Source organism: Neolamprologus brichardi, chromosome 15 (genome assembly GCF_056152115.1).
Source record: "Neolamprologus brichardi isolate AB-2024 chromosome 15, ASM5615211v1, whole genome shotgun sequence".
Classification (NCBI taxonomy): Eukaryota; Metazoa; Chordata; class Actinopteri; order Cichliformes; family Cichlidae; genus Neolamprologus; species Neolamprologus brichardi.
Window position 1 is genome coordinate 32971617 of NC_142118.1, and position 25339 is coordinate 32996955.

Consider the following 25339-nt stretch of genomic DNA (forward strand, 5'->3'; position numbering starts at 1 on the left):
CTGATCCACAAAACAGCATAAGAGTAAAAGAAGAACTGACTGCATTACAGCACCCGCTGCTTGTTGAGAGTAAAAGTGATATGCGCTTTCACATCTTTTTTTAGCGACTTTTTTTTAGAAAAAAAAGTCGCTAGGGGGTCTGAAAACTCGTTAAATATAGCGACAAAGTCGCTAAGTTGGCAACACTGCTACCGAGGAGCCTCGCGGAGTGATACGTACTGTGCTCCAACATAATATTACCCTACTGTGTATAAGGACCATAAATGGCACCTGTTAAGAGACGTGGTTACGAAGAGGATTTCAAACTCAATGCTGTGAGTCACGCAGTAGAAGTTGGGAACAGAGCAGCTGTGAAATCTGTCTTTGTTACTATGCTCTGCGTCTTTTGGTTTACATTTTGACTGCACAATTGTGAGCTTTTTGTTATACACAAAAACAACATTGTTTTCTTTTATTTATGGAGCGTGATTATTTAATAAATGCTCATAATTTATTTTTGAGTAAATTTTATGTACATCTATGCTCTACGTTAATAAAAGTGCCTGTGTGACATCTGGGACACAGCTTTGACTAAGAACTCTCTTTTTGTTCTTATTTTATGGCTTTAAAAAAAAAAAAAAAAAAATCGAGATATATATCTTATATCGCCGTCCAGGTAAAAAATATCGAGATATGAATTTTGGGTCATATCGCCCAGCCCTAACTTGGATCCACACAGTTTAAAAAGTTTACATCTCTGAGCTTTGAAAGACATGCTGTTGGAAAGACAACAACGATGGCTACGTGAAGGTAAAATGATGGCTGTAGAGCAAACACTGTGCACACAGCAGCAGTTGAAACACACACACACACACGCTTACCAGCATTCACACTAATAAAGAATAACACTGTTGTCATTGTTGATTTTGTGTCTTCACCCTGAGTCCATCCCCTGCCAAGCTGCACCTGTGATTCTGCGGCTGCTCGCTGATGAGCTGACCGATAAGTAAATCTTATCCTGGATCTTATGCTCTGCATCCTTACCCTATCACCTCTGCGTCCCACAGGGCGCCAGCCTGCCCTGTTGAAACACTATTTTTTCAGTGTTTCAACTGAAAAAAATAGAATGCCTTTGAACCAAAACAGAATGCCTTTGAACCAAAACAGAATGCCTTTGATCCTTTGTTATGTCATCATCTTGCTGTTACACTTTACTGCTTAACGGACGTAGACCTGACAGCAACAAAAAAATTTTTGGAAAGTTTTGAGAGAATTTCACATTTCTCAGCAATTCACCGATCAAGCCGACACATTCCACCATGTCAGCTAACCCATCCTTCAGCTCAAATGAGCTTGAAATAGTTGAAGGGAGCATTTTGGGAAACCACTACAAGGTAGAGGCTTTCCTCGGAGAAGGGGGCTTTGGTATTGTAGCCAAATGTCTTGATACCAAAACCAACCGAGCTGTGGCTATTAAAGTCAACAGGAACCACCCTGATACTCTGCAACAGGCAAAACTAGAAATTTTCATCCTGGAGCAGCTGAGAAGGTTAGATCCAGATGCCGCCAACATAGTTAAATGGAACGGCTTTTTCCATGACGGAGAGCGGGTCTGCTTAAACTTTGAAATCCTTGATCAATGCTTGTGGGACTACATACGGGACCGGAAAAACCAGGGTCTCCCCATAAGCGAAGTCAGGCCAATTTTACATCAACTCACAAATGCCCTGTCACACCTGGGTTCTGTGGGAATAGTGCACGCTGACCTCAAATCTAGAAACATCATGGTTGTTAACCGCCATGAGTCTCCCATCAAAGTCAAACTTATAGACTTTGGCCTCGCATGTCCTGCGTCTGCAGTAATGCCTGGTGACCGTGTGGGGACGGTTGGTTATAGTGCACCTGAGGTTATGCTTGGCCTTCCTTATAATGAAGCAGCTGACATGTGGTCTTTGGGGCTGGTAGCTGTGGAACTTGGTACGGGGGTGCCACTCTACCCTGGGAGAAATTATTATGATGTTTTAAAATTCATCATACAGACCCAGGGACAGCCACCAGATCATGTTCTGGACTCTGGCGTGTACACTGAAGACTATTTCATGGAAGACAACTACAACCAACAGCGCTGGACATTTAAGACTGAAAAACAATTTCAGTGCGAGACAGGATATGAGTCCCTGGAGACTCGATACATAAAACTTGCGCGTCTTGATGACCTCGAACAAGTAATGGTGTTTGAACGAGGACCTGAAAATGGCCAACGTTTATTTGTCAGCTTAATTAAAGGGATGTTGGCCTTGGATGCAAACCAGCGGATAACACCCTCGGAGGTTCTCCGGCATCCCTTTTTCAACCGTAAGAGTTCCCCTTGCACTAACATGAGTGTTGAAAGACCACAAAACCCTGTGGTCTTTCAGCACCCTTCAAACTTGAAAAGCAGGAGATCACAGAAAATCAACTGCAGTTTCCAAAACTCGGTTGAATTTTCTCAGCAAGTATGCGTCCACACGTCAGCCAGCTCATCCTTCAGCTCAGATGAGCCTGAAATAGTTGAAGGGAACATTTTGGGAAACCGCTACAAGGTAGAGGCTTTCCTCGGAGAAGGGGGCTTTGGTATTGTAGCCAAATGTCGTGATACCAAAACCAACCGTGCTGTGGCTATTAAAGTCAACAGGAACCGCCCTGATATTCTGCAACAGGCAAAACTGGAAATTTTCATCCTGGAGCAGCTGAGAAGGTTGGATCCAGATGCCGCCAACATAGTTAAATGGAACGGCTTTTTCCGCGACGGAGAGCGGGTTTGCTTAAACTTTGAACTGCTCGATCAATGCCTGTGGGACTACATACGGGACCGGAAAAACCAGGGTCTCCCCATAAGCGAAGTCAGGCCAATTTTACATCAACTCACAAATGCCCTGTCACACCTGGGTTCTGTGGGAATAGTGCACGCTGACCTCAAACCTGGAAACATCATGGTTGTTAACCGCCATGAGTCTCCAGTCAAAGTCAGACTTATAGACTTTGGCCTCGCATGTCCTGCGTCTGCAGTGAATCCTAGTGATTGTGTGGGGACGGTTGGTTATAGTGCACCTGAGGTTATGCTTGGCCTTCCTTATAAGGAAGCAGCTGACATGTGGTCTTTGGGGCTGGTAGCTGTGGAACTTGGTACGGGGGTGCCACTCTACCCTGGAAATGGAGAATATGATGTTTTGAAATTCATCATAGAGACCCAGGGACAGCCACCAGATCATGTTCTGGACTCTGGCGTGTACACTGAAGACTTTTTCATTGAAGACAACTACAACCAACAGCGCTGGACATTTAAGACTGACCAACAATTTCAGTGCGAGACAGGATATGAGTCCCTGGAGACTCGATACATAAAACTTACGCGTCTTGATGACCTCGAACAAGTAATGGCGTTTAGACGAGGACCTGAAAATGGCCAACGTTTATTTGTCAGATTAATTAAAGGGATGTTGGCCTTGGATGCACACCAGCGGATAACACCCGCAGAGGTTCTCCAGCATCCCTTTTTCAACCCTGGCCTCTCTAAGAGGTTCCCATGTATTGACATTGAAAGACCATACCTCCACCTTGGACAAAAGTGACAAAAACACCAACTGGGGTTGGAAAAGGATATTAACAGCACTGGAAAAATTCATTAAGCTGCTCCAATAATGATCAATTTGGCTTGTTTTTTTTTTTTTAAATTTTCACTCCCCCCACTCCAACCAGTCGCGGCAGATGGCTGTCCCTTCCTGAGCCTGGTTCTGTCGAAGGTTTCTTCCTTTTAGAAGGGAGTTTTTCCTTCCCACTGTTGCTAAATGCTTGCTCATAGGGAATCGTCTGATTGTTGAGGTGGCCAAAACTCTAGGGAAACTAGCAATTCTTGTGAAAATTTTTTTTTAAAAAAAGCCTACCAATATTCAAAGCGGAGCAGCGGACACCTTACCATCACATCAGTCCTTCAATCAGACCAAAAACACCATGTTAACAGAAATAAATTCAATACAAATTGGAAATAAATAAATTGCCTAATAATTGTTCTTTTTGATTGTTTATAAATATATAGTGCTACCCTTCAGCCTCCTAGTAGACATACCAGTGTTATAAATGTGAACCTCCTCTGATTTTCAAAAAAGTTGGCCTCTGACCTTGAAGTCAAGGTCACTGAGATTTAAGCTTCACAGAGCTTTTCAGCAGATGCAACCATGGTATTGATTTGAAAATTCTACACAATCACAAACTTGGGTGTCCACAGCGCCTCGCCATATACCAAAGATTAAGAGGTGGGGTTTTTTTATATAAAGATTACAACACACAAATAACAAAAAATGCTAACGCTATTGTCATTTTTGACAACGCTATTTTGATGTTGTCTAATGTAGTGCAAAAAACAAATAAATAAAATAAATATATATTACATACATATGTAATACATATACACACTATAAAAAAATTTAGTGGTCCACAATGGGGCTAGCGAACAGAATGACGGAAGAAAGTCACTGTTATATGACAATGGTGGTATTTTTTTTTTTGTATGTTTGTCACACACGTTTCAGATCATCAAACAATTATTTTTTTTAATGTATAGTTAGCATAAGATTAGCACAGTGAAACTGGAGGATGAACGCTAACTTTTTTTCCCCATTCGATAAAAGTTAGAGCAGCTGCGAGAGAATTCAAGATTAATGAATCAATGGTACGAAAAAGAGGAAGCAAGAAGAATGAGTTGAGTAAAGTTTGACTTATCTGACTGTTTTGTTTCGCTTAATGCGCCTTATGTATGAAAACAGGCAGAATGAACAATTTGAGATTACAGGAGTGCTTGCATGTCACGTTGATGATTTCCTTTGGGCTGGTTCAAGTCACTTTGCAACTCATATCATTCCTGTACTGAAATCTACCTTCCTTGTGGGCTGTGAAGAACATGACAGTTTTTTTTATGTTGGTATGGACATTTGTACAGTTAATGATGTAATAGAGGTGCATCAATAACTTTACATTGACTACCTACAACTTGTTCAGTTACAAGCAGCACGGGCTGTACAGAGGGATGCTTCCTTAAGTGAAACAGAACGGGAGCAACTCAGGTCAAAAATAGGACAGATTTTGTGGGTTGCCAAACAAACGAGACCAGATATTATGTTTGACACATGCAGCCTGGGATCTAATATCAAAGGTGCAATTGTGCAGTCCATTCATGAAGTGAACAAAGTTATCTGTAAACTTAAAGTAGAGAAAGTGACTCTTAAGTTTCAACACTTGGGTAACAGTGAGGATTTGGCATTGTGACGCTTCATTTGGCAGCCTTCCCACTGGCGGTACTCAAGGAGGGGCATAATCATCCTTATGGGTAAAGGAAGAAAGTTTTGTCCTCTCTTTTGGCAGTCTAAAAAATAAAAATATATCAGGCGTGTGGTCAGAAGTACACTGGCAGGAGAAACTCTTGCCATGTCAGATGGAATAGACAGTGCTGTCTTCTTGGCAACACTTTTTTCTGAGCTTAAAACTGGTAACACTGGTCTGAATGCTGTGTGTCTGTGTGCCTGACAATCATTCCTTGTTTGATGCACTCAAGTCCACTACGCAGGTTACAGAGAAGAGACTGAGGCTGGAAATGAGCAGCATTAAAGAGCTCATACAAGCCATTAAAATCAGACAGATTGGTTGGTCAGATTCCAAATCCCAACTTGCTGATTATCTGACAAAAAAAGGAGTTTCACCTTTAACCCTTCTAAAAGCACTAGATCATAGGTGTCAAACTCTGGCCCGCGAAGCCATGCCAAATTACTATTAGAGCTGGCCTACTGGTATTATACAGCTAATATATATATTGTTTAGTATTAAGCTTTGCTTGTTCCATATTCAGTTTTTCAGCAAAATGTGTTTGAATCCATAAGAAAAGATTCATTCTTATATCTGGAGGAATAAATATATTTCAATAAATATTAACGTTAGCCCGCGACTTTGTTCCAGTTTTGAATTTTGGCCCACTGTGTATTTGAGTTTGACACCCCTGCACTAGATGAAGGACTCTGGATACTGTGATCCTTTGTTTACAAAGTTTTCTTTGCATTAAAATGCACTCTCGTTTATTGTGTGCAGTGATAGTATGCTTTAAGTAAAGCAAAGCACATTGAAATGTTTCCTGAATGTTCTATAATGTTGACAAAGTGTTTTTGTTTTGTTTACATATATATGTATACAAATGTTTAAAAGGGGTGTTTATACTTTTATTTTTAAAAAAGAAAGAGGGAGATTGTTAACTTGTTATTTTCTGTTATATCGCGAGAGTACTGTTGCCTGCGGTGGGTTGTTGTTATTGTGGGTGAGCGGAAAAACATGACGTAAGGAATAAAGTGAGACTACGACGTTGTGTATTTTGACTTTACAATATTCTTTTATTCACCATATCACTGAAATGTGGGAGAATCCACTGCAGAAAGATCAATGCTTTAAGTTTTAATGATCCAGTCAGAAAAGATGATTCTAAAAGTCATCAACTGACTCCAAAAGCCCAGATCTGAACCACCTGTCTGCTGAAAACAAATGCACCAATCAAACAGAAGCCCGAATTTCATGGGCCAATCGGAATGCTTTATCTAGTTGTCCAGGACTAACTACTGACACACTATTACTCTGTGGCAAAACGCTGTCAAATCTGCCTCAGTGCACTTGTTGAACAACTGCTTCTAAATCCAAGACCCTAACTCCCATCAAAATCATTTTCAAACGGTGACGATCCCGAGGACCTGTTCTATACAACAGTGTGTTCTTCATGTTCCTGCTGTCAAAACTTTGGCCGCAGGAGCAATTTAAAAAGTGGGGTCTTTCCTGCTGTTGAGACAAACTCCTGACTGAAAATATAATGTATTTCTATGGGTCAGTTAGAGGGTTATCCCTCCACTTGGATCCACACAGTTTAAAAAGTTTACATCTCTGAGCTTTGAAAGACATGCTGTTGGAAAGACAACAACGATGGCTACGTGAAGGTAAAATGATGGCTGTAGAGCAAACACTGTGCACACAGCAGCAGTTGAAACACACACACACACACACGCTTACCAGCATTCACACTAATAAAGAATAACACTGTTGTCATTGTTGATTTTGTGTCTTCACCCTGAGTCCATCCCCTGCCAAGCTGCACCTGTGATTCTGCGGCTGCTCGCTGATGAGCTGACCGATAAGTAAATCTTATCCTGGATCTTATGCTCTGCATCCTTACCCTATCACCTCTGCGTCCCACAGGGCGCCAGCCTGCCCTGTTGAAACACTATTTTTTCAGTGTTTCAACTGAAAAAAATAGAATGCCTTTGAACCAAAACAGAATGCCTTTGAACCAAAACAGAATGCCTTTGATCCTTTGTTATGTCATCATCTTGCTGTTACACTTTACTGCTTAACGGACGTAGACCTGACAGCAACAAAAAAATTTTTGGAAAGTTTTGAGAGAATTTCACATTTCTCAGCAATTCACCGATCAAGCCGACACATTCCACCATGTCAGCTAACCCATCCTTCAGCTCAAATGAGCTTGAAATAGTTGAAGGGAGCATTTTGGGAAACCACTACAAGGTAGAGGCTTTCCTCGGAGAAGGGGGCTTTGGTATTGTAGCCAAATGTCTTGATACCAAAACCAACCGAGCTGTGGCTATTAAAGTCAACAGGAACCACCCTGATACTCTGCAACAGGCAAAACTGGAAATTTTCATCCTGGAGCAGCTGAGAAGGTTAGATCCAGATGCCGCCAACATAGTTAAATGGAACGGCTTTTTCCATGACGGAGAGCGGGTCTGCTTAAACTTTGAAATCCTTGATCAATGCTTGTGGGACTACATACGGGACCGGAAAAACCAGGGTCTCCCCATAAGCGAAGTCAGGCCAATTTTACATCAACTCACAAATGCCCTGTCACACCTGGGTTCTGTGGGAATAGTGCACGCTGACCTCAAATCTAGAAACATCATGGTTGTTAACCGCCATGAGTCTCCCATCAAAGTCAAACTTATAGACTTTGGCCTCGCATGTCCTGCGTCTGCAGTAATGCCTGGTGACCGTGTGGGGACGGTTGGTTATAGTGCACCTGAGGTTATGCTTGGCCTTCCTTATAATGAAGCAGCTGACATGTGGTCTTTGGGGCTGGTAGCTGTGGAACTTGGTACGGGGGTGCCACTCTACCCTGGGAGAAATTATTATGATGTTTTAAAATTCATCATACAGACCCAGGGACAGCCACCAGATCATGTTCTGGACTCTGGCGTGTACACTGAAGACTATTTCATGGAAGACAACTACAACCAACAGCGCTGGACATTTAAGACTGAAAAACAATTTCAGTGCGAGACAGGATATGAGTCCCTGGAGACTCGATACATAAAACTTGCGCGTCTTGATGACCTCGAACAAGTAATGGTGTTTGAACGAGGACCTGAAAATGGCCAACGTTTATTTGTCAGCTTAATTAAAGGGATGTTGGCCTTGGATGCAAACCAGCGGATAACACCCTCGGAGGTTCTCCGGCATCCCTTTTTCAACCGTAAGAGTTCCCCTTGCACTAACATGAGTGTTGAAAGACCACAAAACCCTGTGGTCTTTCAGCACCCTTCAAACTTGAAAAGCAGGAGATCACAGAAAATCAACTGCAGTTTCCAAAACTCGGTTGAATTTTCTCAGCAAGTATGCGTCCACACGTCAGCCAGCTCATCCTTCAGCTCAGATGAGCCTGAAATAGTTGAAGGGAACATTTTGGGAAACCGCTACAAGGTAGAGGCTTTCCTCGGAGAAGGGGGCTTTGGTATTGTAGCCAAATGTCGTGATACCAAAACCAACCGTGCTGTGGCTATTAAAGTCAACAGGAACCGCCCTGATATTCTGCAACAGGCAAAACTGGAAATTTTCATCCTGGAGCAGCTGAGAAGGTTGGATCCAGATGCCGCCAACATAGTTAAATGGAACGGCTTTTTCCGCGACGGAGAGCGGGTTTGCTTAAACTTTGAACTGCTCGATCAATGCCTGTGGGACTACATACGGGACCGGAAAAACCAGGGTCTCCCCATAAGCGAAGTCAGGCCAATTTTACATCAACTCACAAATGCCCTGTCACACCTGGGTTCTGTGGGAATAGTGCACGCTGACCTCAAACCTGGAAACATCATGGTTGTTAACCGCCATGAGTCTCCAGTCAAAGTCAGACTTATAGACTTTGGCCTCGCATGTCCTGCGTCTGCAGTGAATCCTAGTGATTGTGTGGGGACGGTTGGTTATAGTGCACCTGAGGTTATGCTTGGCCTTCCTTATAAGGAAGCAGCTGACATGTGGTCTTTGGGGCTGGTAGCTGTGGAACTTGGTACGGGGGTGCCACTCTACCCTGGAAATGGAGAATATGATGTTTTGAAATTCATCATAGAGACCCAGGGACAGCCACCAGATCATGTTCTGGACTCTGGCGTGTACACTGAAGACTTTTTCATTGAAGACAACTACAACCAACAGCGCTGGACATTTAAGACTGACCAACAATTTCAGTGCGAGACAGGATATGAGTCCCTGGAGACTCGATACATAAAACTTACGCGTCTTGATGACCTCGAACAAGTAATGGCGTTTAGACGAGGACCTGAAAATGGCCAACGTTTATTTGTCAGATTAATTAAAGGGATGTTGGCCTTGGATGCACACCAGCGGATAACACCCGCAGAGGTTCTCCAGCATCCCTTTTTCAACCCTGGCCTCTCTAAGAGGTTCCCATGTATTGACATTGAAAGACCATACCTCCACCTTGGACAAAAGTGACAAAAACACCAACTGGGGTTGGAAAAGGATATTAACAGCACTGGAAAAATTCATTAAGCTGCTCCAATAATGATCAATTTGGCTTGTTTTTTTTTTTTTTAAATTTTCACTCCCCCCACTCCAACCAGTCGCGGCAGATGGCTGTCCCTTCCTGAGCCTGGTTCTGTCGAAGGTTTCTTCCTTTTAGAAGGGAGTTTTTCCTTCCCACTGTTGCTAAATGCTTGCTCATAGGGAATCGTCTGATTGTTGAGGTGGCCAAAACTCTAGGGAAACTAGCAATTCTTGTGAAAAATTTTTTTAAAAAAAAGCCTACCAATATTCAAAGCGGAGCAGCGGACACCTTACCATCACATCAGTCCTTCAATCAGACCAAAAACACCATGTTAACAGAAATAAATTCAATACAAATTGGAAATAAATAAATTGCCTAATAATTGTTCTTTTTGATTGTTTATAAATATATAGTGCTACCCTTCAGCCTCCTAGTAGACATACCAGTGTTATAAATGTGAACCTCCTCTGATTTTCAAAAAAGTTGGCCTCTGACCTTGAAGTCAAGGTCACTGAGATTTAAGCTTCACAGAGCTTTTCAGCAGATGCAACCATGGTATTGATTTGAAAATTCTACACAATCACAAACTTGGGTGTCCACAGCGCCTCGCCATATACCAAAGATTAAGAGGTGGGGTTTTTTTATATAAAGATTACAACACACAAATAACAAAAAATGCTAACGCTATTGTCATTTTTGACAACGCTATTTTGATGTTGTCTAATGTAGTGCAAAAAACAAATAAATAAAATAAATATATATTACATACATATGTAATACATATACACACTATAAAAAAATTTAGTGGTCCACAATGGGGCTAGCGAACAGAATGACGGAAGAAAGTCACTGTTATATGACAATGGTGGTATTTTTTTTTTGTATGTTTGTCACACACGTTTCAGATCATCAAACAATTATTTTTTTTAATGTATAGTTAGCATAAGATTAGCACAGTGAAACTGGAGGATGAACGCTAACTTTTTTTCCCCATTCGATAAAAGTTAGAGCAGCTGCGAGAGAATTCAAGATTAATGAATCAATGGTACGAAAAAGAGGAAGCAAGAAGAATGAGTTGAGTAAAGTTTGACTTATCTGACTGTTTTGTTTCGCTTAATGCGCCTTATGTATGAAAACAGGCAGAATGAACAATTTGAGATTACAGGAGTGCTTGCATGTCACGTTGATGATTTCCTTTGGGCTGGTTCAAGTCACTTTGCAACTCATATCATTCCTGTACTGAAATCTACCTTCCTTGTGGGCTGTGAAGAACATGACAGTTTTTTTTATGTTGGTATGGACATTTGTACAGTTAATGATGTAATAGAGGTGCATCAATAACTTTACATTGACTACCTACAACTTGTTCAGTTACAAGCAGCACGGGCTGTACAGAGGGATGCTTCCTTAAGTGAAACAGAACGGGAGCAACTCAGGTCAAAAATAGGACAGATTTTGTGGGTTGCCAAACAAACGAGACCAGATATTATGTTTGACACATGCAGCCTGGGATCTAATATCAAAGGTGCAATTGTGCAGTCCATTCATGAAGTGAACAAAGTTATCTGTAAACTTAAAGTAGAGAAAGTGACTCTTAAGTTTCAACACTTGGGTAACAGTGAGGATTTGGCATTGTGACGCTTCATTTGGCAGCCTTCCCACTGGCGGTACTCAAGGAGGGGCATAATCATCCTTATGGGTAAAGGAAGAAAGTTTTGTCCTCTCTTTTGGCAGTCTAAAAAATAAAAATATATCAGGCGTGTGGTCAGAAGTACACTGGCAGGAGAAACTCTTGCCATGTCAGATGGAATAGACAGTGCTGTCTTCTTGGCAACACTTTTTTCTGAGCTTAAAACTGGTAACACTGGTCTGAATGCTGTGTGTCTGTGTGCCTGACAATCATTCCTTGTTTGATGCACTCAAGTCCACTACGCAGGTTACAGAGAAGAGACTGAGGCTGGAAATGAGCAGCATTAAAGAGCTCATACAAGCCATTAAAATCAGACAGATTGGTTGGTCAGATTCCAAATCCCAACTTGCTGATTATCTGACAAAAAAAGGAGTTTCACCTTTAACCCTTCTAAAAGCACTAGATCATAGGTGTCAAACTCTGGCCCGCGAAGCCATGCCAAATTACTATTAGAGCTGGCCTACTGGTATTATACAGCTAATATATATATTGTTTAGTATTAAGCTTTGCTTGTTCCATATTCAGTTTTTCAGCAAAATGTGTTTGAATCCATAAGAAAAGATTCATTCTTATATCTGGAGGAATAAATATATTTCAATAAATATTAACGTTAGCCCGCGACTTTGTTCCAGTTTTGAATTTTGGCCCACTGTGTATTTGAGTTTGACACCCCTGCACTAGATGAAGGACTCTGGATACTGTGATCCTTTGTTTACAAAGTTTTCTTTGCATTAAAATGCACTCTCGTTTATTGTGTGCAGTGATAGTATGCTTTAAGTAAAGCAAAGCACATTGAAATGTTTCCTGAATGTTCTATAATGTTGACAAAGTGTTTTTGTTTTGTTTACATATATATGTATACAAATGTTTAAAAGGGGTGTTTATACTTTTATTTTTAAAAAAGAAAGAGGGAGATTGTTAACTTGTTATTTTCTGTTATATCGCGAGAGTACTGTTGCCTGCGGTGGGTTGTTGTTATTGTGGGTGAGCGGAAAAACATGACGTAAGGAATAAAGTGAGACTACGACGTTGTGTATTTTGACTTTACAATATTCTTTTATTCACCATATCACTGAAATGTGGGAGAATCCACTGCAGAAAGATCAATGCTTTAAGTTTTAATGATCCAGTCAGAAAAGATGATTCTAAAAGTCATCAACTGACTCCAAAAGCCCAGATCTGAACCACCTGTCTGCTGAAAACAAATGCACCAATCAAACAGAAGCCCGAATTTCATGGGCCAATCGGAATGCTTTATCTAGTTGTCCAGGACTAACTACTGACACACTATTACTCTGTGGCAAAACGCTGTCAAATCTGCCTCAGTGCACTTGTTGAACAACTGCTTCTAAATCCAAGACCCTAACTCCCATCAAAATCATTTTCAAACGGTGACGATCCCGAGGACCTGTTCTATACAACAGTGTGTTCTTCATGTTCCTGCTGTCAAAACTTTGGCCGCAGGAGCAATTTAAAAAGTGGGGTCTTTCCTGCTGTTGAGACAAACTCCTGACTGAAAATATAATGTATTTCTATGGGTCAGTTAGAGGGTTATCCCTCCACTTGGATCCACACAGTTTAAAAAGTTTACATCTCTGAGCTTTGAAAGACATGCTGTTGGAAAGACAACAACGATGGCTACGTGAAGGTAAAATGATGGCTGTAGAGCAAACACTGTGCACACAGCAGCAGTTGAAACACACACACACACACACGCTTACCAGCATTCACACTAATAAAGAATAACACTGTTGTCATTGTTGATTTTGTGTCTTCACCCTGAGTCCATCCCCTGCCAAGCTGCACCTGTGATTCTGCGGCTGCTCGCTGATGAGCTGACCGATAAGTAAATCTTATCCTGGATCTTATGCTCTGCATCCTTACCCTATCACCTCTGCGTCCCACAGGGCGCCAGCCTGCCCTGTTGAAACACTATTTTTTCAGTGTTTCAACTGAAAAAAATAGAATGCCTTTGAACCAAAACAGAATGCCTTTGAACCAAAACAGAATGCCTTTGAACCAAAACAGAATGCCTTTGATCCTTTGTTATGTCATCATCTTGCTGTTACACTTTACTGCTTAACGGACGTAGACCTGACAGCAACAAAAAAATTTTTGGAAAGTTTTGAGAGAATTTCACATTTCTCAGCAATTCACCGATCAAGCCGACACATTCCACCATGTCAGCTAACCCATCCTTCAGCTCAAATGAGCTTGAAATAGTTGAAGGGAGCATTTTGGGAAACCACTACAAGGTAGAGGCTTTCCTCGGAGAAGGGGGCTTTGGTATTGTAGCCAAATGTCTTGATACCAAAACCAACCGAGCTGTGGCTATTAAAGTCAACAGGAACCACCCTGATACTCTGCAACAGGCAAAACTGGAAATTTTCATCCTGGAGCAGCTGAGAAGGTTAGATCCAGATGCCGCCAACATAGTTAAATGGAACGGCTTTTTCCATGACGGAGAGCGGGTCTGCTTAAACTTTGAAATCCTTGATCAATGCTTGTGGGACTACATACGGGACCGGAAAAACCAGGGTCTCCCCATAAGCGAAGTCAGGCCAATTTTACATCAACTCACAAATGCCCTGTCACACCTGGGTTCTGTGGGAATAGTGCACGCTGACCTCAAATCTAGAAACATCATGGTTGTTAACCGCCATGAGTCTCCCATCAAAGTCAAACTTATAGACTTTGGCCTCGCATGTCCTGCGTCTGCAGTAATGCCTGGTGACCGTGTGGGGACGGTTGGTTATAGTGCACCTGAGGTTATGCTTGGCCTTCCTTATAATGAAGCAGCTGACATGTGGTCTTTGGGGCTGGTAGCTGTGGAACTTGGTACGGGGGTGCCACTCTACCCTGGGAGAAATTATTATGATGTTTTAAAATTCATCATACAGACCCAGGGACAGCCACCAGATCATGTTCTGGACTCTGGCGTGTACACTGAAGACTATTTCATGGAAGACAACTACAACCAACAGCGCTGGACATTTAAGACTGAAAAACAATTTCAGTGCGAGACAGGATATGAGTCCCTGGAGACTCGATACATAAAACTTGCGCGTCTTGATGACCTCGAACAAGTAATGGTGTTTGAACGAGGACCTGAAAATGGCCAACGTTTATTTGTCAGCTTAATTAAAGGGATGTTGGCCTTGGATGCAAACCAGCGGATAACACCCTCGGAGGTTCTCCGGCATCCCTTTTTCAACCGTAAGAGTTCCCCTTGCACTAACATGAGTGTTGAAAGACCACAAAACCCTGTGGTCTTTCAGCACCCTTCAAACTTGAAAAGCAGGAGATCACAGAAAATCAACTGCAGTTTCCAAAACTCGGTTGAATTTTCTCAGCAAGTATGCGTCCACACGTCAGCCAGCTCATCCTTCAGCTCAGATGAGCCTGAAATAGTTGAAGGGAACATTTTGGGAAACCGCTACAAGGTAGAGGCTTTCCTCGGAGAAGGGGGCTTTGGTATTGTAGCCAAATGTCGTGATACCAAAACCAACCGTGCTGTGGCTATTAAAGTCAACAGGAACCGCCCTGATATTCTGCAACAGGCAAAACTGGAAATTTTCATCCTGGAGCAGCTGAGAAGGTTGGATCCAGATGCCGCAAACATAGTTAAATGGAACGGCTTTTTCCGCGACGGAGAGCGGGTTTGCTTAAACTTTGAACTGCTCGATCAATGCCTGTGGGACTACATACGGGACCGGAAAAACCAGGGTCTCCCCATAAGCGAAGTCAGGCCAATTTTACATCAACTCACAAATGCCCTGTCACACCTGGGTTCTGTGGGAATAGTGCACGCTGACCTCAAACCTGGAAACATCATGGTTGTTAACCGCCATGAGTCTCCAGTCAAAGTCAGACTTATAGACTTTGGCCTCGCATGTCCTGCGTCTGCAGTGAATCCTAGTGATTGTGTGGGGACGGTTGGTTATAGTGCACCTGAGGTTATGCTTGGCCTTCCTTATAAGGAAGCAGCTGACATGTGGTCTTTGGGGCTGGTAGCTGTGGAACTTGGTACGGGGGTGCCACTCTACCCTGGAAATGGAGAATATGATGTTTTGAAATTCATCATAGAGACCCAGGGACAGCCACCAGATCATGTTCTGGACTCTGGCGTGTACACTGAAGACTTTTTCATTGAAGACAACTACAACCAACAGCGCTGGACATTTAAGACTGACCAACAATTTCAGTGCGAGACAGGATATGAGTCCCTGGAGACTCGATACATAAAACTTACGCGTCTTGATGACCTCGAACAAGTAATGGCGTTTAGACGAGGACCTGAAAATGGCCAACGTTTATTTGTCAGATTAATTAAAGGGATGTTGGCCTTGGATGCACACCAGCGGATAACACCCGCAGAGGTTCTCCAGCATCCCTTTTTCAACCCTGGCCTCTCTAAGAGGTTCCCATGTATTGACATTGAAAGACCATACCTCCACCTTGGACAAAAGTGACAAAAACACCAACTGGGGTTGGAAAAGGATATTAACAGCACTGGAAAAATTCATTAAGCTGCTCCAATAATGATCAATTTGGCTTGTTTTTTTTTTTTTAAATTTTCACTCCCCCCACTCCAACCAGTCGCGGCAGATGGCTGTCCCTTCCTGAGCCTGGTTCTGTCGAAGGTTTCTTCCTTTTAGAAGGGAGTTTTTCCTTCCCGCTGTTGCTAAATGCTTGCTCATAGGGAATCGTCTGATTGTTGAGGTGGCCAAAACTCTAGGGGAACTAGCAATTCTTGTGAAAATTTAAAAAAAAAAAAGCCTACCAATATTCAAAGCGGAGCAGCGGACACCTTACCATCACATCAGTCCTTCAATCAGACCAAAAACACCATGTTAACAGAAATAAATTCAATACAAATTGGAAATAAATAAATTGCCTAATAATTGTTCTTTTTGATTGTTTATAAATATATAGTGCTACCCTTCAGCCTCCTAGTAGACATACCGGTGTTATAAATGTGAACCTCCTCTGATTTTCAAAAAAGTTGGCCTCTGACCTTGAAGTCAAGGTCACTGAGATTTAAGCTTCACAGAGATTTTCAGCAGATGCAACCATGGTATTGATTTGAAAATTCTACACAATCACAAACTTGGGTGTCCACAGCGCCTCGCCATATACCAAAGATTAAGAGGTGGGGTTTTTTTATATAAAGATTACAACACACAAATAACAAAAAATGCTAACGCTATTGTCATTTTTGACAACACTATTTTGATGTTGTCTAATGTAGTGCAAAAAAACGAATAAATAAAATAAATATATATTACATACATATGTAATACATATACACACTATAAAAAAAATTTAGTGGTCCACAATGGGGCTAGCGAACAGAATGACGGAAGGAAGTCATTGTTATATGACAATGGTGTGAAAATTATTTCTCTTTTTTTGTATGTTTGTCACACACGTTTCAGATCATCAAACAATTTTTTTTTAATGTATAGTTAGCATAAGATTAGCACAGTGAAACTGGAGGACGAACGCTAACTTTTTTCCCCACTCGATAAAAGTTAGAGCAGCTGCGAGAGAATTCAAGATTAATGAATCAATGGTACGAAAAAGAGGAAGCAAGAAGAATGAGTTGAGTAAAGTTTGACTTATCTGACTGTTTTGTTTCGCTTAATGCGCCTCATGTATGAAAACAGGCCGTTATTGACAGTCAGCCTTATGGCCTGAAAAATATGGTATGGGGCACTGAGTGTGCAACAGAAGCGGCAATGTCCAAAAGAAGAGGAATCTAACGGTGATTGAATGGTTTTTCTAAGTTGAACGGTGTTGAAGGAGATAGACGGCAAAAAACGTACAGAATAGATAAAAAAATATTATAATAATAACGATTTGAATAACAATACTGTGAATGCTGGTAAGCATTCACACTAATAAGCAAAATAAGCAAACTATTCCTGACCATGAAAATATAAGTAAACACACAAAAAAACTCAGTAAATATTGTTTGTGATTTTTCTTTGAGATGTCCTCAGTTCGTGTTCCACAGTCGACATCCATGGCTGTATCCCAATTCTGGGTCTGCAGCCTTAAAGTACGCAGTCTTAACGGTCCACAAGGGCCGCGTACTCAAAGACCGCTAAGGCCGTAAGTGCGAGGCTTGTGAAATGGGACGGTCTAGCCTCCGTCGCGCTGCCCAGGTTGCCTAGCAACCATGATACTAACAGCTGGAAACGTTTCATACAGCATTGTTTGACAGAAATGAAGGACAAAATCTTTTGTTCATTTGTTTGTTTGCTTCTACATGAGCTTTGATTTGATAAGTATCTGAGGCTGAGACCACAGGACTGTAAAACATGATTTTTGGGCTTCATTTCTGTACTGAACAGTCATTTTAAGATTAGCTAGTAAATAACAATTAGCTAATGTTGTTCATGAGACTAAAGTCATCTCACTTTGGTAATGTAAATATAATATGGCCAATATTAAAGTTATTATTTCAATCATTATTAGTGATTACAGCAGTGAATGAACTCTGTTTCAAATACTGAGCTTCAGTGAAGATTCAAGCTGCATTTATTTATATTTCCTGTCACCTTAAATCTTCATTTAAAGACAGGTTCCTTTGACACTGTATATATAAATGTATTATATACAAGAGACAAATATATGTTATTCCAATATGTTGGCATTACTAAATTTGTCTCAGTGCTTACTTTAAATATCCATGAAATTATCACATTCTCTGTAAGATTAACGTCAACTATTGAACGGCGTATATTTTAAAGTGAAGGCTTTAAAACCACGTTAGTACAAACATCAGTAATGTTACATAACGTTGCCGACATGTGGCCAACAGTAATGTTTTAATGTTCTTCGTTATTAAACGTTTGCACATAAGTGACATAATATTCAGTACTTTTAAAAGTTTACTCTTCGGCCGCCCCTCTTCCGCCGGTTTTTTTTCTGCAAAATTATCCACACCCACCGCCGCGCTATGCATTCTGGGATATGTTGGGCCACGAAGTCTACACCGCCACATCCTTAAAATTCAGGGAAATGAACGACACATTTGAGGGCCGCATTTTGAGCAGCCTTTGAATTGGGACAGCCTTCGTCGCGTCGCTGTGACGTAATCGGCATTAAAATGTGGCCTTTAAGGCTGCAGACCCTGAATTGGGATACAGCCCATGTGTCCGAGCTGCATATGTGTGCAGCGAACAGGAGGCCACGGAGGATAAAACTCACCAGATCGACCACCAGCGTTCCCTCTGGGGTGCTTCTGGTCTTCGGGGGAATATCTAGAAGAGCAGGTCTGGAATGCTGGGACTGCGACGGCATGTTCTTGATGAACGTAAAGCTGCAGATGAAAATTATGCTCAGCAACAGAAACTTTCAAACAAAACTTTGTGTCGTTTCTCAAATAGCTAAGTTACCAAACCCATATCCACTGCCAGAGGTTTCTTCCTGTTAAAAGGGAGTTTTTCCTTCCCACTGTCGCCAAAATGCTTGCTCATAGGGGGTCATATGATTGTTGGGTTTTTCTCTGTATCTATTATTGTACGATCTACTGTACAATATAAAGCGTCTGGAGGTGACTGTTGTTGTGATTTGGCGCTATATAAATAAAATTGAATTGCCGACATGATGTTACTGAAGGACTAGAAAAAGATATTTTTGGATTTTGTAAACTGATTTTGAATACTTCCTTTACAATAACGTATGAGATGAAGTTAAATCATGGTCTTCTCCTGTGACTGTATGTAGAAAACCAACTTACGGATCAAAGATGTCATCGTCCTCGTCTCCACCCAGAAGGTCAATGGAGCCACAACCGAACACACCGTGTTCTGGGCTCATCAGTACACTGGTCCCCGTTCCTGTGTACTTCAAATCTGAATAGAAAACACACACACACACACACACACACACACACACACACACACACACAGACAGACTTTAAGTACCAAGTCTGACTTTATGACATCATATAAGACGTATATAGTTGACTCCCGACCAAGTAGTTTAAGCAGGTCAGCTTGTTCAAGGTGGAGTTTATCCCATGGATCACAAAGCTGCATTCAGTTGTATGGTGATGTCTCTCAACCAGAGACTTTTGTTACATGTAAACAAGTTTCAAATGGATGACTGGTACTCACTTTCTTTGCTGGGTGTGAGGAAACGCACAATGGGTGAGTAGATGTTTCTAGCTGTTGTCGCGTTACGCGGAGTCACATGGTCAATCTCTGACAGTATGCGCTCGTGGTGCATGATGGGACGGACTGGAGTCTTGAAGGTCAAATCTAGACAGTAAAATGAGAGTCATTCAGAAAACACAACAAAAAACGATGAGCATTTCAACTAACAATTAACAGGTAGTGTAACTGTGCTTTAAAGCAGAATCAGCCGATGGCGCTAAAATACCTGATTCTTGGTCATTCACAGCAATAGCCCTCTTTCTCGCCCGGCCACGAGGCAGCGGTCGCCTCACCATAGTGGGAACTTCATCCTCTGAGTCTTTATTCACAGTCTCTTCATCCTACACAATAAAAACAAGAAGAAGAAAAAACTGATCAGTGAAGCAACACCTTCATTATTACCCCTAAAGGTCCATTTAAAACAGCGTAATAGTGCATTACTTCAGGATGTCTCAATCAGTATCCCACGTTTATAAAAAAAATTCTGCTAGAGAAGACCCAAAAGCAGCTGCACTTCCAGAATAACCTGGACCAGAAGCTGCTCCTCACAAACACCATCCCCCCACCAATCTGTGCCACGGTCTGAGTAATCCCCATCACTCAGGCCTCACATACGGACTCTATACCCAGACCAATTCCTTTGCACTGCTTCCAAGCACTTTGTTCTTCTTGTTTTGCTGACATGCCTCTAGCTTATATATATATATATATATATATATATATATATCCTGTATGCCATTTATTCCTTTTGTTTTACTATTTATATTTCATTTCTGTAGAGCACCCATAGTACCCATAGCACCCATAGTTTTGTTGTACAGGTACAATGACAATAAAGGGTTATTCTATTCTACACTATAGTGTTCACTTACTCATCCAAATCATTTAATTCAGGTGTTCCAATTACTTCCATGGCCACGGGAACACCTAGGCATGCAGATTGTTTCAACAAACGAATAGTGCACAGAAGTCGCTAATTTTTTTTAGCAGAGTCAATCATTACAGACCTCCAAACTGTGGCATTTACATTAGTTCAAAAACAGCGTGTAGAGAGCTCCATAGAATGGGTTTCCATGGCCAGCAGCTGCATCCAAATCGCCAAGGACAATGGGGCTTTGGAGTTGACATCACGCCGCAATGCATTGTGGGAGCGCGGCACCATTTTAGCAGGCCACGAATCAAAACAAACACACTGTGTTGGAAGGAAGATCGCTATGAACCATACTTAAAAGCAGCTCAAAAGAAAAAGGACGTTATAGAGACAGATTGTGTCCAGATGCAAAGAGACGGTACTTACAAAAAATTTCGCGCATTGGAAATGTGGACCCGTATGAAATACGGCAGTGGAGTAGAAACCCTGAAGACCAACCGCTATTTATTCTCGTACCTTGTCTGAGGAGTCAGCACATATAGGGCGAACCAATTTCGCAATTATAAATCTCACACCCATCGCACACCCAATTCACCAAGGATGGGTACAAGATTTGGCTATTTTTAAGCCTTCACGTAGTGAATACGCCGTCATTCAAACAAAGCTAAGTCAGCTTGTATTTTGGTGACCACACAGTTTCACAGCTATTTACAGTACAATTGTAATATGGTTATAAACTTTTCTTCAAGCAGCAGTTTGCCCCATATTTCAACCTGAGTATCAAGTTGATTTAACCAACAACCAAAGTCATCACATATGTTGCCCTGAATGGGATTCTGTTCTGCATGGCCTCTATCCACACTAGACTAATGGGTCTAAACGTGTCCTGGTGACCTACTTTACTGCGACCCTCTTCCACATGCAACTGGGATCTTTAATCCTTGTTGGCATCAATCCTCTTGGAATCCAGTGTTGCAATGTGATTAACGCTGCCTAGTATGTATGCTTCTTTTTTGAGATGTTCTCAAGTTTCTCTTATGGGTGAAAAGACCCTAAATTTTAAGGTAAAGAATTAAACTTGAAACCAAAGTTAACTCACTGTTTCATTTTAGTAATTTAAAGCAACACACAACAATGCGACTCGGTGTAGAGGTTAAAAGAAAAGAATACAAAAAAATAATACTAATGATAGTTTCATTGATTGATTGACTGATTTACTTAAAGAGAGCAGCTACTAAGAATGAACTGGATCTGTATGGACAACATTGTTCTCCTTTGTTCTTTTCGACACCCAGTGAATGATCAACAGTTTAAATCTACAATGCAAACAGTGGTTAGTCACAGTCATGTCTGTCAATCCAACACGTTTTAAAATCTAAACTTAAAGTCATAAAGCTTAATCAGTAGCTCGAAGTTTTAACAGTAGCTTATATTTACAATCACGATAGTTTATTTTCACGTCTAAATTGGAAACTATATCCCTACCAACCCTCCTTGCTGTATTTAACCTACCAATTAAAATTAACCAAAAAAAATTACTTAAATAGGTCGAGACAGATCCAGATAAAACAAGAGAACGGTGGCAAAAGCCACCTACCATCGAGAAGGCGCTAATGTTAGCAACTCTGTTAGCTGTTTTGTTATGAGAACGCTAGTAGCTAGCTAACTAGCCTAGCATCCTAACAAAGGGACGATATTCAACATCGAGCTCTGTATGCTGTTCCACCAACATTAATAACAGCACTATCACCATAGAGAAATAACCCGGCAAACAATAAATTACCTTGGTTTGAAGCGGACTTTCAATCTCCGACCCGGACAGGCGCGATCGACTCCTTTTCCCGTTAGACCGTCGACGGGAGCGCCTCGGTGTCTCCGGACAAGCAGCAACGGTTTTCTGAGACCTAAGTCTCATTTTTATTTCTTTACGTGGGGGTTTGTTAACATCTAAACGTAACACTTGCCACCGTAACGAAGATAATCGCTCTCAATCCGACGCTTCGCTGTTCAAGCACCAAACAGAAGCTAGAAGTAGCTCCGCCCCCACTCGCTGAATCAGCGCGTTCGTTTGAATCTACCGGGCTCCGATAGGTTTAGCACCGCGGAGACGCTTATTGGGCGGTGCTTTGTAAAAAGCCAGCGTCAACGTGATACGCCCGTCACGTTGCCCTCACTCCCACCCCCTTTGAATTTTATATGCAAAGAACCTCTGGGTGAGCACGATTATTAAAGAGCAAAGAGGCAATTTCTGCAACAGCATACCTTACTTTTTTAAAAACTGCATAATTCGATATACACAGTGAACTTAAAATGAAGCATTTAAGGTGTAGAATTCAGACTTTAATTCAATTTTATTTACATAAATGGCAACAACAGTGGCCTCAAGATGCTTTAGGGCAAAAACCCTACAAAAGAAAACCCCAACAACCATACCCCATGTTTCTAAGACTCTTAGGGCCCAGTAAGAAATTAAAGGCCACAATGATACAGTCAATGGGAAGCATGTGTAATGTGAATATAAATGGTTCTAGCACAGAACCCTGTGGAACTCCATGATGAAACTTAGTGTTAGGCAGACTCCCCATTCACACAAACAAAGTGGAGTCTGTTACAACCCCTGCAGCACAGTACCTTTAAGTCCTATTGCAAGATTCTCTGCCACCTTTTCTATGCCACATCAACATCTCCTCCTTCACTACATCCATTAATCTTCTCTATGTTCTTCCTCTTTTCCTCCTTGCTGTGCCATCTTCAACATACATTGTCCAGTATATCCACTATCCCTCCTCTGGACATATCCAAACCATCTCAGCCTCTCTAACTTTCCAAACTGCTTGTTCAATCTGTCTTCCTGATCTACTCATTTCTAACTGTGTCCAATCTGATCACTCCACATGAAAATCTGAACATCTCCATCTCTGCTGTCTGTGCTTTTTGACAGTGCCATCATCTCCAAACCTTGTACCTCCCCTTTCACTTTTACTGCTCTTCTGTCACAAATCACCCCTTACACCCGTCTCCACCCTGCCTGCACTCTCCTCTTCATTTCCTATGTGCTTGAGTCTGTTACTTTTGATAAGTAACTGCAATGATTATTTTAAATTTGGATGCAAATCTTGTGCGTCCATGCACGTCACATCATTCTGACTTTCCTCCCTTGGGATGCTTGGCCAGGCTTTTCCTGCAGCTGCCTTCAGTTGCTGCTTGTTTGTAGGACTTTTCTCCTCACACCCTCAGATCAGCTGACTTCAGGAGACAAAGCATTTGCCTATCAGTACTGCAAGACATCATCCTATCGGTTTGGCTGCATCCAATGCAGTTTAAGCATACACTGTAGTTGTAATTCATTCGGCTGCATCTTCAGTCACAAGAAATAGCACATGGTAAAGCCATTCCATGTCCAGCATCTCTGGGAGATGATATTTGAATTCTTTTTACACACCTATCCATCATTCTTGCAGAAAAACCTCTTAGCTTTTTTTTTTTTAAAGATCCACTGAATTTGTGTACAGAGGAGAAAAAGCTTTTCAAATCCTTGTGGATCTGGCTGTTAGCATGGCACTTTAAAATACTCCCACAACCACCTTTGTTAATACAAATCTTGTTGCTTATCAAGATATTTCAAATAATAATAAAAATATAACATTTAAGGGAAAAAATAAAAAACTTTTTTTTATGCTAAATTGTTTTCACTAATGTAGAAATAATTTCCAAAGACTATACTGTGAACAGGTGGTAGGCTCATAACCATTAGTATTTGTTTATTTTAGGTCGCAAGTTTCCATAAGATGTGTAAAGTGAGAAGCTTCAGCAGATGGATTTTAACAACTCGATGCAGTCAAGGTCAAAGAGACAAGTGCTACAGCAGCGTAAATGCACAAAGACAACTCAGAATGAGACAATTATTATTACTGATCTACTCATTTTAAGCAGTATGAAATCAGTAAGATTTCAAGTAATAACCCTGGAGTTGCTTTTCCAGTCTTTATATTCTGTTAGATAGTTTGCAACAGTTTCTTGAGTAAAATTAATCTAAAAAATAAAGGAAAACCTTTTAACCTTTTCTTATTAGAGGATAACATCATCAGTTAAACATCTGGGACAGCAGAGGGGGTTGTTAATCAGTTTCAGCTGTATTGGTGTTAATGAAATTAACAACAAGTACACTAGACAACAATGAAAACACAAAACAGAAAAGGTTTTACAGGTGGAGGCCACTGACATTCTTTCCAACTCCTTCAGGTGTCTGCCAGCCCAGTCTCAAGAGCATGGGGCGATTCCAGCAGACATCCAGTTAGTCTTGGAGAGCTGGGCAGGGCTGCAGAAGGTCCCTAATCCATGAGCAGGACCAGAATCTGCTCCTTTGTGCAAAGAACAGGATGGGCACTGCCAGAGCTACAAAATGACCTCTAACAGGCCACTGGTGTGAATACCCAATCAGAAACAGACTTTCATGAGGGTGGCCTGAGGGCTCCATGTCCTTTAGTGGGCTCTGCCCTCACTGACCGGCACCATAGAGCCCAAGAATACCAGAATTGGCAGGTCCACTACAGGCAACCTGTGCTTTTCACAGATAAGAGCAGGTTCACCCTGAGTACATGTGACAGACGTGAAAGGATCTGAAGAAGCTGTGGAAAACATTATGCTTCCTGTAACATTGTTTAGCATGAACGTTTGGTGGTGGGTCAGTGATGGTCTGGTGAGGCATATCCATAGACGGACCCACAAACGGCCTACAGGCTACACAATGGCACCTTGGCTGATTTCTAACACAT

The 25339-nt window shown here is 41.6% G+C and overlaps 4 protein-coding genes across 5 annotated transcripts in view; 3 read left to right on the forward strand and 1 right to left on the reverse strand.

The window, feature by feature from the left end:
- The window catches only part of ctdspl3 (CTD (carboxy-terminal domain, RNA polymerase II, polypeptide A) small phosphatase like 3), a 29956-nt gene extending 7324 nt beyond the window's left edge, over positions 1 to 22632 (reverse strand). The window contains exons 1-5 of one of the 2 annotated variants that reach the window (XM_006792035.3): positions 22348 to 22630; positions 19920 to 20034; positions 19655 to 19798; positions 19276 to 19390; positions 18744 to 18855 (exon numbers count right to left, since the gene is read on the reverse strand). In XM_006792035.3, coding sequence (XP_006792098.2) covers positions 18744 to 18855; positions 19276 to 19390; positions 19655 to 19798; positions 19920 to 20034; positions 22348 to 22479 — 618 coding nt within the window. In that variant the 5' untranslated portion in view covers positions 22480 to 22630. Of the gene's footprint in view, positions 1 to 18743; positions 18856 to 19275; positions 19391 to 19654; positions 19799 to 19919; positions 20035 to 22347 lie in introns of both variants that reach the window. The other variant, XM_087852305.1, reaches the window with a different exon arrangement.
- Positions 2272 to 3862, forward strand: LOC148098626 (homeodomain-interacting protein kinase 2-like). The gene has a single exon (XM_087852728.1). It carries the CDS (start codon positions 2358 to 2360, stop codon positions 3588 to 3590), a length of 1233 nt encoding a protein of 410 aa, XP_087708854.1. The 5' UTR covers positions 2272 to 2357; the 3' UTR covers positions 3591 to 3862.
- LOC148098627 (homeodomain-interacting protein kinase 2-like) lies at positions 8465 to 10056 on the forward strand. Its single transcript, XM_087852729.1, has one exon. It carries the CDS (start codon positions 8551 to 8553, stop codon positions 9781 to 9783), a length of 1233 nt encoding a protein of 410 aa, XP_087708855.1. The 5' UTR covers positions 8465 to 8550; the 3' UTR covers positions 9784 to 10056.
- Positions 14679 to 16417, forward strand: LOC148098628 (homeodomain-interacting protein kinase 2-like). The gene has a single exon (XM_087852727.1). The coding sequence runs from the start codon at positions 14765 to 14767 to the stop codon at positions 15995 to 15997; it is 1233 nt and encodes a 410-aa protein (XP_087708853.1). The 5' UTR covers positions 14679 to 14764; the 3' UTR covers positions 15998 to 16417.
- Positions 22633 to 25339: the final 2707 nt, after the last annotated feature.

Bases quoted from the DNA above. Each gene is read 5' to 3' on its own strand.
- LOC148098627 (XM_087852729.1), top strand. From the start codon at position 8,551: ATGAGTGTTGAAAGACCACAAAACCCTGTGGTCTTTCAGCACCCTTCA.
- LOC148098628 (XM_087852727.1), top strand. From the start codon at position 14,765: ATGAGTGTTGAAAGACCACAAAACCCTGTGGTCTTTCAGCACCCTTCA.
- LOC148098626 (XM_087852728.1), top strand. From the start codon at position 2,358: ATGAGTGTTGAAAGACCACAAAACCCTGTGGTCTTTCAGCACCCTTCA.